Genomic DNA, 20,264 nt, shown 5'->3' with positions numbered 1-20,264 from the left:
CTTCACGACCCAGATAATCACTATGGTGTGATCACTGACCTAGAGCCAGACATTCTGGAATGTGAAGTCAAGTGGGCCTTAGAAAGCATCACTACGAACAAAGCTAGTGGAGGTGATGGAATTGCAGTTGAGCTATTTCAAATCCTGGAAGATGATGCTGTGAAAGTGCTGTACTCAATATGCCAGCAAATTTGGAACACTCAGCAGTGGCCACAGGACTGGAAAAGGTCAGTTTTCATTCCAATCCCAAAGAAAGGCAATGCCAAACAATGTTCAAACTACCGCACAATTGCACTCATCTCACACGCTAGTAAAGTAGTGCTAAAAATTCTGCAAGCCAGGCTTCAGCAATACGTGAACTGTGAACTTCCAGATGTTCAAGCTGGTTTTAGAAAAGGCAGAGGAACCAGAGATCAAATTTCCAACATCTGCTGGATCATCGAAAAAGCAAGAGAGTTCCAGAAAAACATCTACTTCTGCTTTATTAACTATACCAAAGCCTTTGACTGTGTGGATCACAATAAACTGTGGAAAATTCTGAAGAAGATGGGAATATACCAGACCACCTGACCTGCCTCTTAAGAAACCTGTATGCAGGTCAGGAAGCAACAGTTAGAACTGGACATGGAACAATAGACTGGTTCCAAATAGGAAAAGGAGTACATCAAGGCTGTATATTGTCACCTTGCTTCTTTAACTTCTATGCAGAGTACATCATGAGAAATGCTGGGTTGGAAGAAGCACAGGCTGGAATCAAGATTGCCGGGAGAAATATCAATAACCTCAGATATGCAAATGACACCATACTTATGGCAGAAAGTAAAGAGGAACTAAAGAGCCTCTTGATGAAAGTGAAAGAGGAGAGTGAAAAAGTTGGCTTAAAGCTCAACATTCAGAAAATGAAGATCATGGCATCTGGTCCCATCACTTCACGGGAAATACATGGGAAACAGTGGAAACAGTGTCAGACTTTATTTTGGGGGGCTCCAAAATCACAGCAGATGGTGATTGCAGCCATGAAATTAAAAGACGCTTACTCCTTGGAAGAAAAATTATGACAAACCTAGATAGTATATTGAAAAGCAGAGATATTACCTTGCCAACAAAGCTCGGACTAGTCAAGGCTGTGGTTTTTCCAGTGGTCATGTATGGATGTGAGAGTTGGACTGTGAAGAAAGCTGAGTGCCAAAGTATTGATGCTTTTGAACTGTGGTATTGGAGAAGACTCTTGGGAGTCCCTCGGGCTGCAAGGAGATCCAACCAGTCCATCCTAGAGGAGATCAGTCCTGGATGTTCATTGGAAGGACTGATGCTGAGGCTGAAACTCCGATACTTTGGCCACCTCATGCGAAGAGTTGATGCATTGGTAAAGACTCTGATGCTGGGAGGGATTGGGGACAGGAAGAGAAGGGGACGACAGAGGATAAGATGGCTGGATGGCATCACTGACTCGATGGATGTGAGTCTGAGTGAACTCCGGGAGTTGGTGATGGACAGGGAGGCCTGGCGTGGTGTGATTCATGGGGTCACAAAGAGTCAGATACGACTGAGTGACTGAACTGAACTGAAGTTTCCTGAGACTTCTAAAATGCCTGGGGCTAGGTATGTCTTGCTATGTTTCCTGTAGCACATCTCATAGATGAGGGAAAAAAGTGCGGTCCCTACACAATTAAAGAGCTTTGCATTTTGCTTTAATTTATTTATTTGATCCATAATAACTTTTAATAGTTCACTGACATAGGAAATTTGTGAATTCCTATGTCCTGCTAAACAATAAGGTAAAGCTTAAATTTTATTTGTGGGTTCACTTCAGTCTCCTAAATACACTGTACTGCTTCTTGTCTTTGCCTTACTTAAAATATGCTGCCCTCAAATCACGCTTTCTTTTCTTGTGGAAATCTGACCCATCCCTCAAGGTCCAGCTTGTGCCTGACCTCTAGAAAGCTTTTGTCTAGTGTATCCAGCCCTGCTGACCCCATCTCCTCTGAATGTGCAGAGTACATCTGAACATGACGATAGACTGTGTGCCATATATAGACTATGTGCAGACCGTGTGCTATGGTCTGGATGGAATGGAACGACAGATGTTGTAGTTTCATAAGTGATAGTGTTATCTCCCTGATTAGTTGCTTTGGGCCAGTGACATACTTTCCACTTCTACTTCCCTCTTAAAATCTACATGTCCACAGGGTCTAGGATAGTTCCACATACTATGAAGATGGTCCACACAACCCTCTGCATTGCCTGATGATTGATAATGGCAACTCATAATTCCCTTCCCTAACCTGAAATTTGTGGCTGACTCTTGGTGGACTCACTGACAGCCAGACTCCCAATGTTGGACTCTTCTGACCCAGTTACTTGACATGTGGGGGCCCCTGCTTCTGAGAGGTCAGCATTAGGTAGCAGGGGCCACACAGGAGTCAGAATATCTGAGGGCAATTAGATATGTGCAGTTTCTCATTTCTCAAACAAGGCTAGCCCCACTTGCCCTGACTTCCCCACACTGTGAGAGGCAGGAAGGATCAAACCAAGATTATTTATAAACTGTAAGGCACTATGATTTATAAGAAATTACCATACTCCTTCACTGGAATATGATTCAGCTCTGGGAGAGACATAGTCCCTGCTTGGTACTTTATTTAAGATAAAGAGTCATTTGCTAGAGAGGATAAATGATAACAGAAAAACAGGAAGATATAAAGTGAAACCAGTTTCACTTTGTAGTTTTTTGTAGTGATCGTCAAGAGAGATTCACCTGGGCCAAGCTGACATAGTGGCAACCCAATATTAACTAATCTCGCAAGGGCTAAAACTCAGAGATAAACAGAAAACAAACCAGGTCATACACCTCCAGCTACTGTGGGAAAGGCAACAGTAAGCCCATGATGAGAAAAAAAAAAAAGTTTATTGCCGGGAGCCAGTATGGGAGCTCCCATCCATGACAAAGGTCATGCGAAGAGGATCTGACATGCAAAGGCGAATCAGAACTCGAGAGGCCCCCTGGACCTGCCCGAGCATCTACCCCAAAACCAAAATCTGTCTGTTTTACTATTTCACGACTTTCACCAACTCTTCTGACATTAACGGGGGGCTATCCCCAACCACCTTTCTCTGAAGAAAATCAACTTAGAGCTCTAGTTAATAAGTCTCCTGGGCATAATAGGAGTGTTTCAATTCAAACCCCTCTGATGACTTTCTAGCTTGCCTGACAGGTTTGTTCGGACTCCTGCAGCTACGCATGTGATTGCTCACAGCCTCCCAACCATGAGAGGCACAGGAAGCTTAAGATATTCTAACAATGCAGAGCTTCTCAGAGAATTAAAATTGTTAGAATAGAACTAGTAGAGGATTTCTTTCTTGAGCTAATGCTTGCTGCCAAGTTTCCACATCCCTTACCTACTGTGTCCCTGGGAGTGTATTGATTAATATAGTTGGTATATAGAAATGTAAGTAGTAGCTTTAATGTTTGTAACCTTGGACCCTTGAGTTAATTCTTTTCTTGTTATAGCCCACCACACTTTTGCCCCATAGGAATGCAACTTTATCTAATGCTTTCGGAGGGTGGCACCTGACTTTAGAATAATCACCTTTAGAGAAAATAAGTTTTCTGATTGACTAACCATTATTTAGAAGAAAGGGTCATAAAATGTTAACAGGCCTCCTGGCCAGAAGATGATGTAAATCACCTAAAGCCTTTGCATATGATAAGTTTGCAGAAAGAAAGCCTGGCTTCTATATAGAGTCAAGGACTGCTGACCTTGCATGATTCTACACCCCCTATTATCCTGAATGCACAACTTGAGGTATAAAAGCTACTTTGGAAAATAAAGTTGTGGGCCATGCTCATCAAGCTTGGTCTCCCATGTCGTTCTTTCTTGTTTCCTTTTCTCTCCTTTTCTTCTCTGTTCTTCCTTCAGGATGACTAATTTGGAGTGCAGGGGCCCTCTGAGACCACTTATTTGCCCCAGCTTCTAAGACCCACTTGAGAAGGTGCCTAAGGTGGGGCACTTTCCGCGATTTGAGAGGGCGCCTGTGGCCTCCGTGGTCAGTGCAAACCTGATATCATAGGTTTTATTGGCTTTCTGTGTAAACCAATTAGTTCATGCCTCTGATCTCTCTGCTGTGCTATCCTTTATCTCGAAGACACTATGAAGAATTGATCTGTGCCTCTAAATATACATCACCAGTCTCACAGTTGAATGACTGTACTCAGGAATGTATAGGTAGTTAAAGAAAGTCATTTAAGTTTAGCCTCTCACAGGTTTGATTTCTTTGAGAGTCTTATACCAAATCCCTATCTGGTGATTTGATAATTTGGTGATTTGATACCAAATCCCCATCAAAACAAATCTGGTGAAAGTCATTAGGCAATCTTAGGACCTTAAGAAATAGGCAAAATGAAAGAATGCTATTGGTATGTAGAATTTGGCATCACACACAACCCAACTAATATTTATTGGTCTGGATGTAAAGAAGAACAACAAAGTAATAGCAATGACCTAGACCCTCGTTTTGGCACAGGTGTCAGTTTTTGCCACCAAGGGAGTGACCTAAAGTACTATAATACTCTGAAGAAGAGGAAAAAGCAGAATTTTAATAAAGCCAAAAATAAGTGTGATACAGTCACACTGCCCTCGGAATGTATCTGAAGTAGCCAGCTATGCAAAAACTCTATGTGGTGCCCAGTCCATCCAGACCTCCTGCTAAACTGGTGGGGAAACCGAGAGGAACTGTTGTCCAGTCCACAAGCAGGAGTAGGGTAAGAGTCAAGTTGAGACAGAAAGAAGTCCTCTCCACCAGTACTGAGAGAAGAGGACAGCGCCCTCTCAGACCTTCTCTGCTCTTATAATGTGACAGAATAACTACAGTGTGATTGGAAACAGGCGATAGTCTGGTGAGCTAGGGCCAAGTGCTACCCTAGAAAAGATAAACACCAGTTAAGACATTTTTATGATTTTTCTGGACTTCAAGATAAGTATATAATATATCTCCTGTTTAACTGAGACAGCTCATATCTTACCTTGTTTGATAAAGAAGGAAAGTGAAGCACAAGAGGTGGATGAGTGGCTAGTATCAAACTCTTGATTGGTAAGTGATAGAGCAGGCTCAAACCCTTCTGCTGCTGCAACCTCAGGATTCTTTCTGAGATGACTTTTCTGCTCCATACAAAATGGTACCATTTGAAAAGTTTTAACTATCCTTCTTACCAAGATTCCTGGAATTTCTTCATCCTGCAAGGCCTATCTTGATTCTGCCGTCTCCTAAACCATCTTTCAACCTGGCGCTCTGTCAAGTTACACTTCTTTGCCAGTCCATAAATATCAGTCTGAAAGGGGATGAAACAAATGAGTGAGTGCTTAAGAGCAGAGTAGGCTGGCTTGCAAGCAAGAGACACTGAGACCGAGTTACAAGCATTTGTGGAGATGAGAGAGATTCTGCATTAAACCTTGGGCCAGTGCATTTACCCCTTTTGTTCATGGAATGACACACACCCATCCCAAAACAGAGAGAATGTTAATTCCCAGAAAACTCAGTTGCTAAGAAAGACCAATTCTCCATAAGTTGGTAGCAACCCATACATTCAAGTTCCATACATGGCTTACTTCTTCAGCCAATTTTATTTAGGGCCTCCTAGGTTCCACGTAGAGTAGTATAGTTTAAGATGTTAATCAAACCCAATCTCTGTATTTTTTCCTGTGAGAAAAATGGGACTCCAAGAGTTTTAACAGCTTGTCCAAGACCTAAAACTAGTAGCAAAGTGAGGATATGACCTTAGGCTCCTGCCCTTTCTGTCATTTCATACAATGTTTCTAATAGATCCAAAACTTTCACATTTAATCATATGCACAGCCCATTTTGGAGAAGGAAATGGCAACCCACTCCAGTATTCTTGCCTGGAGATACCATGGACAGATGAGCCTGGCTGGCTACAGTCTACAGGGTTGCACAGAGTCAGACATGACTTAGCGACTAAACAACAACAGCCGCATGTTTTAAACCAACCTTAAATAATTCCAATTGTAAAAAATAAGGATTGCAGATTATAATAATGATGACTGCTTCTCTTCTGGAAGGCAGAAGTTGCAGGTTATGGTTTACAATTGAAAACAATGTGGATGATAGATTTGCTCAAAGATAACAAATGTGAAGTTCTCCCAGGGCCAAACAAGAACCCCAAATGACTGACAGAAGCAGCTCTGCTTCCTAGTGGTATTTTAAGCTGCGTTCTTTCAACACGGGCATGTTTTATATGCTAGACCTACAGTACGTTCCACTTCCACAAGGAAGTAAGCTCTGTAATTTTTTTGAGATACCAGTCTTCTTGATCTCTCAGTTTGCAATGCTGAGTACAAGAAATATTTCAGTTTACTCCTAACTTAATGCATGTTCAGTAGCTTCAGTCGTATCTGACCAGGCCCCTCTGTCCATGGGATTCTCCAGGCAAGAACACTGGAGTGGTTGCCATTCCCTTCTCCAGGGGATCTTCCCGACCCAGAGATAACCACAAGCCTATTAATTAATCTGAAGAGAAAGAAAGCAAAACAAAATATAGACAAGACATATTATACTGTTTCCCTGTAAACTGTCATCTCTAATACTATTATTTTACAGGCCAAGGTTTCACCTCCTGTTCTATGTTGTTTTGGTTTGTTTTTGTGTTTTTGATGGCCCTAAATTGGCAGCTATTCACGGGTGAGTATTTTCTCAGGCATTGTGCTTGGCACCGAAGATCTGAATGAACAAGATTAGCATTTATGGGGCCTCCCCTTCATGAGGTAAAGTCTGTCTGGTAAGGAAGTCAGAAAATGCAACAAAGAATTCTAATAAATTATGATGAGCACTGAAAGAGGGGAAGGTCAGGGTACCATGGGACCTAACTTCATGTAGGCAATTCCTGGAAGTTATACTTATGCTAAACCCTGAAAAATGTCCCAAGAAGGAGAAGCTGAAGAAGGGAAGTGTCCTGGCAGCATGTGAGGTCCTCTGGGGATGAGAGCACAGAGGAGCTGGGAGTACTCAAAGGACAGAAAGAAGTCTTACAGGGTAGAAACATACAGACAGGTGAGGAGGAAAGATGTGGTCAGGGCCACCACAAGGAGGACCTTGCCTGGAATTATCTGAATTTATCTTCAAAATGTGTGCATTTTGAAGGCTTCCTCTTGCAGTGTGTAAAGTATGAAGCACCAGGAATGAGTGGAGGTGGAGACAGTGTTTACTTTGCCCTATTATCCCTGACCTCTCAATGAGGTCTGCACGGCAAGGACCTCACACTCCAGATGGGACAAGTCTGGAGGTCTGATTACACTCTCCCAGGCAGCACCAAACTTGTCACAGCCCTATCGCAGGAGGAGAGAACACGGAAGGTTTTGAGGCAACAGAATGCAGTAGGAATGGAAGGGAACTAAAAACAGAAGATTGAGTTCTGCTACTTCCTAGCTCTGCAGCCTTGAGCTGTGTACTCTGACCCACTGTGGAAAATGGGGCATTGACAATGAGTGGTTGCCTCTTGTCTCGTGGGAATGATTTAGGATCTTGGGGCTCTATCTAATCATCTATCATGTGCTACATCAATGCTAGAGATTATGGCTGAACACAGAAAGGAGACCATAGACTGAAAATCATTTCAAAAAATATATTCCTCTACTCCTAAAATAACTTGTAAGCTTGAATAGATTCCCCCAAACAGAAGATACAATTCAAATCCTACTGCTTGCTCCATAGCAGAACATATTCTGAAATGCAGCAGCACTATATTCTGTACCCTCTGAGACTGAAGGGCTCTGGGTCCAACTTGATTGTTTTAAAAGTTTTATTCATTTGATCATTCACAAATGTTTACTGAGCCTCTACTCACTAGTGCCAGTCCCTATTCTAGGCACTGGAGATTCAGCAATGAGCAAAGTCCCTGTTCTCACACTAGAATTTTCCCAGATCTGAGAACAATACAATTTTACTACCTCATCATTTCTACAGATACCTGATGAATAAATGCATCTAGAAGATGGTAATCAAACATGATTTGAAGCATTTTTCCTGATTAGGAGCACAGATGAATCTAATTCAAAATCTTGACAACACTGGCCTCATATATCTACAATATTATTGGGATAGAAGTCCTCTTGCAAACAGAAGTCTTTAGTAGTATTTTGTTATTAATATATGAAACAAACATTTATTGAACACCTGCTAGGTACAGAAAGTTGTGTTAAGATATTATGGGAATACCAACAAGCATACTTGGGAAACTACTGATGTTCCCTTGGGATAATTAATGTTGGGAAGATATATTTGAGAACGTTCCCGTAGAAGTCTACATGATAGGTATAACATATGAATAATAAGAGCTGACCTTGACTGTGTGCCAGGCAGTATTCTAAATACTCAATTCAATCCCTGAATTGAGAGTCCTATGAGGTAACTGCTGTTAACACATTCAGTTCACAGAGGTGGACACTGAGGCAGAGGGGTTAATCTGCTCACCTTCACATACAGTCTGTTCTCACAATTCGTGTTTTTAGCCTGGACACTACAGAGAATGTGTCTGTGGAAGGGAAAGGCTCTCAGACAGAACCTAGAAGAGAAGCTGCTGCTGCTGCTAAGTCGCTTCAGTTGTGTCCAACTCTGTGCGACCCTATAGATGGCAGCCCACCAGGCTCCCCCGTCCCTGGGATTCTCCAGGCAAGAACACTGGGGTGGGTTGCCATTTCCTTCTCCAATGCATGAAAGTGAAAAGTGAAAAGTGAAAGTGAAGTCGCTCAGTCGTGTCCTACTCTTAGCGACCCCATGGACTGCAGCCCACCAGGCTCCTCCGTCCATGGGATTTTCCAGGCAACAGTACTGGAGTGGGTTGCCATTGCCTTCTCCAGAAGAGAAGCAGTGTGGCCTAAAATGGAGCCATAAGGCCTGGCTACTTGATGCAAAAACCAACTCTCTGGGACCATAGAGGAGCCACTCAACCTCTTTGTCTATCACATGTCTCACCCATAAAATAAAGTGGACTAGAGAGCTACAGAGCCTTTTGCTCTAAACATGTTTGAATCCATGGTTGAGACAAGCTAGCAACCTGGAACGCCTCTATGGACCCTTCTCCAACTATGGACCACAATACTTGCTATATGTCAGTCTTATGTTTTCTTTAAATTACCTTTCAGAACTACACATTCATTTGTTCTGCAATAGTTCTCATTGTGTTCTTGCAGAGGAAATGGGCTAGTTAATAAGTTCTGCTGTTCTTTCATTTTACCAACAGTAGGAAAAATGATCCGTTGGCCAGAGCTATTGGTATGTTATCATGATTCTCTCTTTGAATTTCATCTTGAAATTGTCGTGGAGATACACATAGAGAGAGACATACAGATATATAAACAGTGGGCACACAGCTGCACATACACAGTCACAAAGAAGTGTGTGAAACACAGAACAAAACTCTCAGTGGCAGCTCACATGTATAGCTTTTTGGACCTCATCAATACCATGTTATATCCTCTGTGCTAACCAGCATAGAATTGATACTGTGTATCTGAAATGTTTTTGTTTTTTTGGTGCAGTCTGTAGCAGCTGAAGAAGAATCCTTGATTTGTGTCTTCAGTTGTCTTAATAAAGTCACATGTTACGTACCTGTATTACCACTGCAGTGCCCTGTGACTACAGACTTGAAATACTTTGTTAGAGGTGATACCCACCCATCCCTTGAACCAGCACAATTTTTTTTAGTCTTCCTAGCAACTTGTCTTACCTCAGCTATAAATTAAGCAAAAATGCTGTCTATGTGACATTGGCCAAGCTAATGTGTGGGAATATTGTGGTATCATTTTGTTTCCACATCTGAAATCACTATTAAGTCATCTACTTTGCCTTCTTCTACTATATTCTATCTTCCTAAGTTCTAGTACTTTTATTCTACGGGCATTTTACTGGCCAACTTGTTGTCATCTTGATCTGTTATACAAATACTACCTTGATTTTGTAATCTATGCACAATAGAAATTAGATGTTTTGCTTATGTCCCTTCATCTTCATAGTTTAGTAGAGGAAGCTTTCTAACACTTGGGGGTTGATATATAACATTTCTTCTATTACCTGATGCAAATGTCCAAATTATAACTTACTAAGCCATACTGTATTGTCAACTGAACTAGAATAATTACTTACAAACATAGCTCCAGCCTCTGAAATACATTGTCAACATCCTGTACACAGTTAAAGACATCATTTAGGCATATTAGAAGCAGCACTTGACAGGGAGTCCCAGGCCAGGGTCCAGGTTTGGATTCAGCCATTAATTAGCTGCATGACCTAGGACAGGTCCTCTGTTGACCTTAGTTTCCTCATCTCAATGTGTAAAGAAGAAAGATGACCTAATCGCTAAATTTCTTTCAGCTTTTCTTCACTTTTCTTTAACTGTCAGGTGGCTAATTTATCTTCATAGCTGAGAAATTTGATAAGAGCCAAATTTTCTACATAGACCTTGAGCCTCGGTATATACACCCATCATGACATATCAACAAGCTAAATGATACACGCCCATCAACATTGACTAAATCTGACCAAATGTTCTAAGCCCTTTTAATTGACTTTTTTGACAAAACTTCTTAAATAGAATTCTTTTGAAGTTCCTTTGACCTCTATCTAACTTTGGGGTGCTTCTGAGGGCCCCTGAAACATCCCAAAGAGAGATATTAAACTGTGTTTATTTGGTTAAAATACATGAAAAATATTATCAAATGAGTAATAAATCCTCTCATGTTATAATGTACTATAAATATTACTAATATAGATATCCTAGAAATTATATAGAGGTCTTAACATTCTGATATGTTCTGGTATTTTATGAAAAACCCTTCACTAAAGTTAACAAAGGACTGAATGAACCAGCAAATATGCTTATAACTTTTATGGTTTCTATCTGAAAAATTACAGGTTTGAATCTTGTGTTTCCCAGGAGTAGGGAAAACCTTCCTTTCAAACTAATTATGAAAATAGTTTGGTAAAATTATACGTTATAAACAAGACAATTATATTTTTTATCTGACTCCCTCAGAAATTTGAAACTCTTAGGTTTCCAGTAAGTTTATCAAATGAGTTAGGAAGGTTATCTCACTAACAGCTACAAAAATCTCAAGGAATTTTTGAGACCTTAAAAAGGGAAGAATTCACCTAGATTTGTTAGGCAAAATCTGTGATAAGCCTTTTGTGTGAGTTTCCCAGCCCTGTTTTATTTTAAAAGTTCAGTCTGAGACTCTATAAATGTTTCAGCAATATAAAAAGTCTATGATCAATTATGGTTATATAAATCATCAGACCAAAATTAGTGAGAACAGACCTATTTTGCAAACAAACTAGCTTTAATTTGGTTATATTTGATAAAAATGAGGGTAACTTTAGGGAGAAAAAGATGTTTCAATAACTGTTAAATTCCAGTTTTAAATAAATAAATAAAATTATTCTCAGATAATAATTATTAGTTGTTCTCAGATAGAAACAAAGGATAATAAGGATTCTCTAAGAGAGTCCTAACTTTTCATAAACACAACTAAATAACTTCCCCTCTACAAAACGTAAAATGATGCTTAAGCATTATTATCACCAGAGGTAACAGCAGTATTTAGGTGAATGACTTCAGTCTTTTAGAGCAGGTAGAAATAAAGAACACACAGAGATGGCTTGTCAGACTGTCCTCTTTTTAGAAAAAAAAAAAAAAAGGCACATACAGAAGCTGATGGCAGACAAGTTAGAGACAGTGCCGCTAGCCATGAATAATTCTGTACGTGATGCCTGGTGCTATGTGGTCAGATTTCAATATGCTCATTTGTGCAGGGAGCCCGCCAGACCAGTGACAGAAAGTGTCATAGAAGACGCAAGTGAATTCAGCAGACAAGTTCAGGACTTTAAAAATCTATCTATCCTAAAACCACATTAGTACATATTTTTGACTTAAAATTACTAGTGAGAGATGTCTGTATTTGTCGGAGAGAGTGTGCCACTTTTGGAGAAGTTTTTATTTCATCTCATTTAAATGTGGGGTATAATGAAACTAGACTTGCCTGGACACTACTATTTCTACATAACCTTTACGTTAAAGTCTTTTTCTGTGGTGTAAACATGCAGTGCACTGTAACATTTCATCAAGTACATCTTGTGTAGAGAAGAGAATTGTGATTCTCCTAAGGATTCCATCCCTGGGGAGTGGGCAGGAGCACAGACTATTTCTGAGTATTTTGAAGCCGTGGATAAAATAAAGGGTTATATTCAGGAAAGCCACCCCAAGGGACACTTTTGTAATGTGTGCCCTGTGTACTGACAGTGTCACAGTCATCAAAAGTGTCAGATATGGGCTACTCTGCCTTAATAATGATCCATTTTCATTGGTATACTTTGTATATATCCTACCATTGAAAATTAAATTTTGATCTTTATACCAAAATTGTCAGTGTTCAACACTAGTTAAATGTTACTTTATATCATTATAAATGTATTTTTTATATTGTATATTATTATTGTGTCACTTTATATTATGCTCAGAATGCTTTATAACTTATCAACAGAGGAAAAAATCCAAATGAAACAAATTATTTGCTGCTCAACTGAAACTAACTTTTTGCATAGATGAGGTAAGCAATAGATGATGGAAATATTAAGAAAGGAGATTTTAAAATCCCAAAACAAAGAATTCGTACTTACTTGAGATGGTTTCTTTGTGGAATGTTTGAAAAAATTCTCTAAAACAGAATTTGGTATAATCTTCTTTCGAACTTCCTCTTTAATGCCAAATGTTTTTGCTAGAGGTGAAGCAATAAACCTATGAAAATGTAAACAAAAGAAAGAGTCAGAAATGGCTGAGAAACTAACACTTGCTTTTCAAGTTCAAAATCTGAGACTGAATCCACAATGTCCTCAGCAAAGTCAAGCTGTAACTTTAGATTCCAAACGAAAGATACGTCATTAGACTACCTAGAGCCAAAATCTGCCTTACAGAAATTCAAAGAGCAAAATTTGAGATTTTTACACAAGCAATAACTTAAAATACAAAATACACTTGACTAAACATATGGAGGTGAGGGGTGCTAACAGTGCAGTGAAAATCCTCCTCATATAGCTTATAGTCAGCCCCTAGGTAAGTGGTTCCTCCTTATTCAAGGTTTTACATCCATGGGTTCAACCAACCGTAGATTTAGCACTGTAGTATTTACTACTGTAAAAAATCTGCTTACAACTGGACCCTGCAGTTCAAACCCTTGTTGTTCAAGGGTCAACTGTACTTGAAGTGAAATGAAGTGAAGTGAAGTCGCTCAGCCGTGTCCAACTCTTTGCAACCCCATGGACTATAGCCCACCAAGCTCCTCCGTCCATGGGATTCTCCAGGCAAGAATACTGGAGCGGGTTGCCATTTCCTTCTCCAGGGGATCTTCCCAACCAGGGATTGAACCCAGGTCTCCTGCACTGCAGGCAGATGCTTTAACCTCTGAGCCATAAACTCAAATACATTTATATGTAATATCCAGGAACCAGGATAAACCATTCTATTTAGTTTCATTTTTAAGACTACTAAAGATTAAGATAAATGTTTTGTTATTATTTTCTTTGGTGATATTACCTTAAAGAAATTATTATGTCCCCTATTTAAAGTTCTAACTAATGAAAAATAGCATGACTCTTGAGTAAATACTTAGCAATGGGATTGATAGGTTGTATGGCAAGTATACACTTAACTTTATAAGAACTTAGTGAATGTTTTCCAAAGTGTCTATACTATTTTACATTTCCATCAATAATGTGCCAGAGTTCCAGTTATTCCATATCTCTGCCAGTAGTTGGTATTGCCAGTCTTTTTAATTTTAGCAATTCTACTGGGTGTGTAGTGGCTTTTATTGATTTTATATTCTAATTTCTGTTATTTCTTAATTTCTGCTTGTTATAAATTCAGTTTGCTTTTTTCCCTGGTTTATTAAGGTAGAAGGTTAGATTACTGATTTGAGATCTTTTTTTCTTTTTAAATATATGTGGTTATAGCTATAAATGTCCTAGTAAGCACTGCTTTTGCTGAATCCCATAAGTTTTGGTATGGTGCTTTCTTTTTCATTCATCTAATAGGATTTTCTAGTTTACCTGTGATTTCTCCTCTGACCCATAGGTTATTAGAAGTACACTGTTTAATTTCCATATATTTGCTGATTTCTCTCTTTTTTTTAAATTTTATTTTATTTTTAAACTTTACAATATTGTATTAGTTTTGCCAAATATCGAAATGAATCCACCACAGGTATTCATTTGTTCCCCATCCTGAACACTCCTCCCTCCTCCCTCCCCATACCATCCCTCTGGGGGATGTCCCAGTGCACCAGCCCCAAGCATCCAGTATCGTTCCTTCTGTTATGGACTTCTAATTTCATTCAATAGTGGTCAGAAAACATACCTTGTATGATTTCCATCCTCTCACTTTTATTGAGATTAGTTTTAAGGCCTAACATATGGTCTATTCTGGAGAATGTTCCTCGTGCACATGAGAAGAATGTGTATTCTGCTGTTATTGGTGATGTGCTCTACAGATGTGTGTTAGGTCTAGTTCAGTTATAACACGGATTGAGTCTATTTCTTTGTTGATTTTCTGCCTAGTTGTTCTATCCATTATTGAAAATGGGGTATTGAAGTTTACAACTATTATTGTCGAATTGTTTATTTCTCCTTTCAATTCTGTTTGCTTCATGTTTTGGGGACTATGTTGCTAGGTACATATACGTTTATAATTGTTATATCATCTTGATATGTTTACCCTTTTATAGTATAAAATATCCTTTGTTTCCAGCAACTATTTAAAGGATGTTAAACTGTCTGGTATTAGTATAGCCAAGGACAGAGGAGCCTGGAGGGCTGCAGTCCATGGAGTCGCAAAGAAACGGACACAACTTAGTAACTAAACAACAACGATAAAGTATAGCCATCCCAGCTCTCTTTTGGTTATTGCTAGCATGATATATTGGAGAAGGCAATGGCACCCCACTCCAGTACTCTTGCCTGGAAAATCCCATGGACGGAGGAGTCTGGTAGGCTGCAGTCCGTGGGGTCGCTAGGAGTTGGACACGACTGAGCGACTTCCTTTCACTTTTCCCTTTCATGCACTGGAGAAGGAAATGGCAACCCACCCCAGTGTTCTTGCCTGGAGAATCCCAGGGACGGGGGAGCCTGGTGGGCTGCCGTCTATGGGTTCGCACAGAGTTGGACACGACTGAAGTGACTTAGCTTAGCTTAGCATGATATATATTTTTTCATTCTTTCACTTTCAACCTATTTATGTCTTTGAACTTAAAGTGAGTCTTTCATAGAAATTATATATTTGGATCATATATTAATATTTCTATCCAGTCCTCCTATCTATGTCTTTTAGTTGGAGTATTTATTTCATTTACATTTAATGTAAATTACACTTAATTACTGATAAAACAGGATTTATATCTGCCACTTTGCTATTTACTTTCTATACAGCTTATGATTTTTTGTTTCTCTATCCTTCCATTATTATCTTCTCTGTGTTAAACAGATATTTTCTAGTGTATTCTTTTAATTCCTTCTCTTTTTTTATTATTTTTAAAAGTCATCTTCTTAGTGGTTCATCTCGGGATTACCTAGGGATTACAATTAACATCTTAATTTATAATTTTCTAATTCAGATTAATAGTAAAACAGTTTAAGCACTATACAAAACTCCATTACCTCCCCTCTCTGCACTGCTACTGTCATATAAATTATGTACTTATAAATTGTGTTCTCATCAACAGACATTTATGATTATTACTTTATGCAGCTGTCTTTCAAATCAGATAAGAGTAAAACATATTACCAAAAAAATGCATTTATTCTTTTTATTTCTTATGTGGGTCCTTTATTGGTGCTCTTTATTTCTTCATGTGGATTCAAGTTACTGTCTGCATCCTCTGCTTTCAGTCAGTAGGACTCCCTTTAGTATTTCTCATAGGGCAGGTCTGCTTAGCAACAAATTCTTCCAGTTTTTGCTTATCTGGAAATGTCTTATTTTCTCTCATTTTGAAGGATAATTTTGCTTGGTTGACAGTTTTTTTTTCTTGTTATTTGTCCTCCTACTGCCTTTGGCTTCCACGGTTGCTGATGAGAAATCAACTCAATCTTATCACAGATCACTGTTATGTGATAATATGCTTCTCTCTCCTTGCTTTCAAGATTCTATCTTTCAACAGTTTGCTTATGATATATCTAGATATGAATTTCTTTAATTAAGCTTATTCTTCTTGGAGTTTGGTTAGCTTCCCAAATTACAGATTAATGTGTGTCATCAGATTTGGGGAAATTTTAGCCACTTATTTCTTCAAATATTTTCTATCCTGTTCATTTCCTCCTCTTCTTCTGGAATTCCCATTATATATATGTTGTTATGCTTCATCAGGGCCCACAGGTCTCTGAGGCTCTTCATTTTTTTCTGTATTCTTTTTATTTTCTGTTCCTTAGACTGCTGACTCTTTCTTCTCCCTGCCCAAAAATGCTGTTAAGGCCCTCCAGTGAATTTTTAATATGAGTTATTATACTTAACAAGTCCCAAATTTCTATTTGATTTCTTTTTATAATCTATAATTTTATCTCTTTACTGATATTCTTAAGTTAGTGAGACATTTCTTTCCTTAGTTTTTAAGCATGGTTTTCACTAGTTCTTTGAACATTTTCAAAATAGTTGACTTAAAGTCTTGTCTAATAAGTTTAACATCCAGGCTTTGTAGGTGACACACTCAGTTGACTGCTGGTTTTTTTTTTCCTGTGTATGAGCTATACTTTCTTATTTTGTTGCATGTCATAATTTTTGCTTAAAAGTAGACATGCTTACTAATATAATGTGGCAACTCTGGAAATCAGAATATCCCCCTCTTCAGAGTTTGTTGTTGTTCGTGCTGTTTGTTGTTGTCCATTTGTTTTTCACTTTTAAAATCCGATCTGTAAAGTCTATATTCTTTATGTGTGAGCACTAAAGTCTTTATTAGGTTAGCTTAGTGGTCTACTAACAACTAGACAGAGATGTCCTTAAATGTCTGGAACCAATAAATCCTCCAGTATTTGCTAAGGGGCTCGTGTACACTTCAGGGCACACCTTTAACACTCAACCAGGCAGTGGACAACTTTGCCTTAGCCTTCACTTCCTGTTTGCAAAAGCCTTAAGGTCATCCAGAGGTGAGAGTTTTGGACTCACTTCTAGATCATACTTCTTGATCATGTGGGTTGCCCTGAGCATGGCCAAAGCTCTACAAATTCAAGTGGCCTTCTAACTTCCAAGAGTATGTCAGAGCTTTTCAAAATGCCCTATGGACATATTTCCCAGCTTGTCTTTTAAAAAGGAAAGCTTTTTGTTTATTGTTTGACCCATTAATTATGCACTACCCTCAGTTCAGTTCAGTTCAGTTCAGTCACTCGGTTGTGTCCAACTCTTTGCCATCCCATGGACTGCAACACACCAGGCTTCCCTGGCCATCACCACATCCTGGAGCTTCCTCAAACTTGTGTCCATAAACTCGGTGATGTCATTCAACCATCTCAGCCCCTGTTGTCCCCTTCTTCTCCTGCCTTCAGTCTTTCCCAGCATCAAGGTCTTTTCCAATGAGTCAGCTTCCCATCAGGTAGCCAAAGTATTGGACCTTCAGCTTCAGCATCAGTCCTTCCAATGAATATTCAGGACTGATTCCCTTTAGAATAGACTGGTTGGATCTCCTTGCAGTCCAAGGGACTCTCAAGAGTCTTCTCCAACATCAGAGTTCAAAAGCATCAATTCTTTGGTGCTCTGCTTTCTTTATAGTTCAGCTCACACATCCATCCATGACTACTGGAAAAACCATAGCTTTGACTAGACAGACCTTTCTCAGCAAAGTAATGTCTCTGCTGTCTAGGCTGGTCATAGCTTGGAGCCCAAGAAAATTAAGTCTGTCACTGTTACCACTGTTTCCCCATCTATTTCCCATGAAATGATGGGACCAGATGCCATGATCTTAGTTTTCTGAATGTCGAGTTTTAAGCCAACTTTCTCATTCTCCTCTTTTACTTTCACCAAGAGGCTCTTTAGTTCATCTTCACTTTCTGCCATAAGGGTGGTGTCATCTACATATCTGAGGTTACTGATATTTCTCCTGGCAATCATGATTACAGCTTGGACTTCATCCAGTCTGACATTTCACATGATGTACTCTGCACAGAAGTTAAATACGCAGGGTGACAATATACAGCCTTGTTGTACTCCTTTCCTAATTTGGAACCAGTCTGTTGTTCCATGTCCTGTTCTAACTGTTACTTGTTGACCTATATACAGATTTCTCAGGAGGCAGGTACAGTGGTTTGGTATTCCCATCTCTTCAAGAATTTTCCAGTTTGTTGTGATCCACACAGTCAAAGACTTTGGTGTAATCAATAAAGCAGATGTAGATGTTTTTCTGGAACTCTCTTGGTTTTTGATGATCCAATGGATATTGGCAATTTGATCTCTGGTTCCTCTGCCTTTTCTAAATGCAACTCGAACATCTGGAAGTTCATGGGTCACGTACTGTTGAAGGCTGGCTTGGGCAATTTTGAGCATTACTTTCTAGCATGTGAGATGAGTACAATTGTGCGGTAGTTTGAACATTCTTCGGCATTGCCTTTCTTTGGGATTGGAATGAAAACTGACCTTTTCCAGTCCTGTAGCTGCTGCTGAGTTTTCCAAATTTGCTGGAATATTGAGTGCAGCATTTTCACAGCATCATTTGAAATAGCTCAACTGGAATTCCATCACCTCTACTGGCTTTGTTCATAGTGATGCTTCCTAAAGCCACCTTGACTTCGCATTCCAGGATGTCTGGCTCTAGGTGAGTGATCATACCATCGTGGTTATCTGGGTCATGAAGATCTTTTTGTATAGTTCTGTGTATTCTTGCCACCTCTTCTTAATATCTTCTGTTTCTGTTCAGATCAGATTAGATCAGTCGCTCAGTCGTGTCCGACTTTGCGACCCCATGAATTGCAGCACGCCAGGCTTCCCTGTTCATCACCAACTCCTGGAGTTCACCGAGACTCACGTCCATCGAGTCAGTGATGCCATCCAGCCATCTCATTCTCTGTCGTCCCCTTCTCCTCCTGCCCCCAATCCCTCCCAGCATCAGAGTCTTTTCCAATGAGTCCACTCTTCGCATGAGGTGGCCAAAGTACTGGAGTTTCAGCTTTAGCATCACTCCTTCCAGAGAAATCCCAGGGCTGATCTCCTTCAGAATGGACTGGTTGGATCTCCTTGCAGTCCAAGGGTCTCTCAAGAGTCTTCTCCAACACCACAGTTCAAAAGCATCAATTCTTCGGTGCTCAGCCTTATTCACCGTCCAACTCTCACATTCATACATGACCACTGGAAAAACCACAGCCTTGACTAGACGAACCTTTGTTGGCAAAGTAATGTCTCTGCTTTTGAATATGCTATCTAGGTAGGTCATAACCTTCCTTCCAAGGAGTAAGCGTCTTTTAATTTCATGGCTGCAATCACCATCTGCAGTGATTTTGGAGCCCAAAAAAATAAAGTCTGACACTGTTTCCACTGTTTCCCCATCTATTCCCCATGAAGTGATGGGACTGGATGCCATGATCTTCGTTTTCTGAATGTTGAGCTTTAAGCCAACTTTTTCACTCTCCTCTTTCACTTTCATCAAGAGGCTTTTGAGTTCCTTTTCACTTTCTGCCATAAGGGTGGTGTCATCTGCATATCTGAGGTTATTGATATTTCTCCCAGCAATCTTGATTCCAGTTTGTGTTTCTTCCAGTCCAGCGTTTCTCATGATGTACTCTGCATATAAGTTAAATAAACAGGGTGACAATATACAGCCTTGACGAACTCCTTTTCCTATTTGGAATCAGTCTATTGTTCCATGTCCAGTTCTAACTGTTGCTTCCTGACCTGCATACAAATTTTTCAAGAGGCAGATCAGGTGGTCTGGTATTCCCATCTCTTTCAGAATTTTCCAAAGTTAATTGTGATCCATATAGTCAAAGGCTTTGGCATAGTCAATAAAGCAGAAATAGATGCTTTTCTGGAACTCTCTTGCTTTTTCCATGATCCAGCAGATGTTGGCAATTTGATCTCTGGTTCCTCTGCCTTTTGTAAAACCAGCCTGAACATCAGGAAGTTCACGGTTCACATATTGCTGAAGCCTGGCTTGGAGAGTTTTGAGCATTACTTTACTAGCGTGTGAGATGAGTGCAATTGTGCGGCAGTTTGAGCATTCTTTGGCATTGCCCTG

At 39.7% G+C, this 20,264-nt stretch overlaps 1 protein-coding gene across 1 annotated transcript in view; it reads right to left on the bottom strand.

The window, feature by feature from the left end:
- CERS3 (ceramide synthase 3) overlaps positions 1-20,264 on the bottom strand; it is a 160,987-nt gene that overhangs the window by 110,185 nt on the left and 30,538 nt on the right. Inside the window, exons 3-4 of the mRNA XM_010845823.1 lie at positions 12,685-12,802; positions 5,211-5,329 (exon numbers count right to left, since the gene is read on the bottom strand). Of these exons, the coding sequence (XP_010844125.1) occupies positions 5,211-5,329; positions 12,685-12,802 (237 nt within the window). The remainder of the gene's footprint in view (positions 1-5,210; positions 5,330-12,684; positions 12,803-20,264) is intronic.

Source organism: Bison bison, unplaced genomic scaffold (assembly GCF_000754665.1).
Source record: "Bison bison bison isolate TAMUID 2011002044 unplaced genomic scaffold, Bison_UMD1.0 scf7180017864224, whole genome shotgun sequence".
Classification (NCBI taxonomy): domain Eukaryota; kingdom Metazoa; phylum Chordata; class Mammalia; order Artiodactyla; family Bovidae; genus Bison; species Bison bison.
This window is presented reverse-complemented; position numbering and strand designations above follow the sequence as displayed.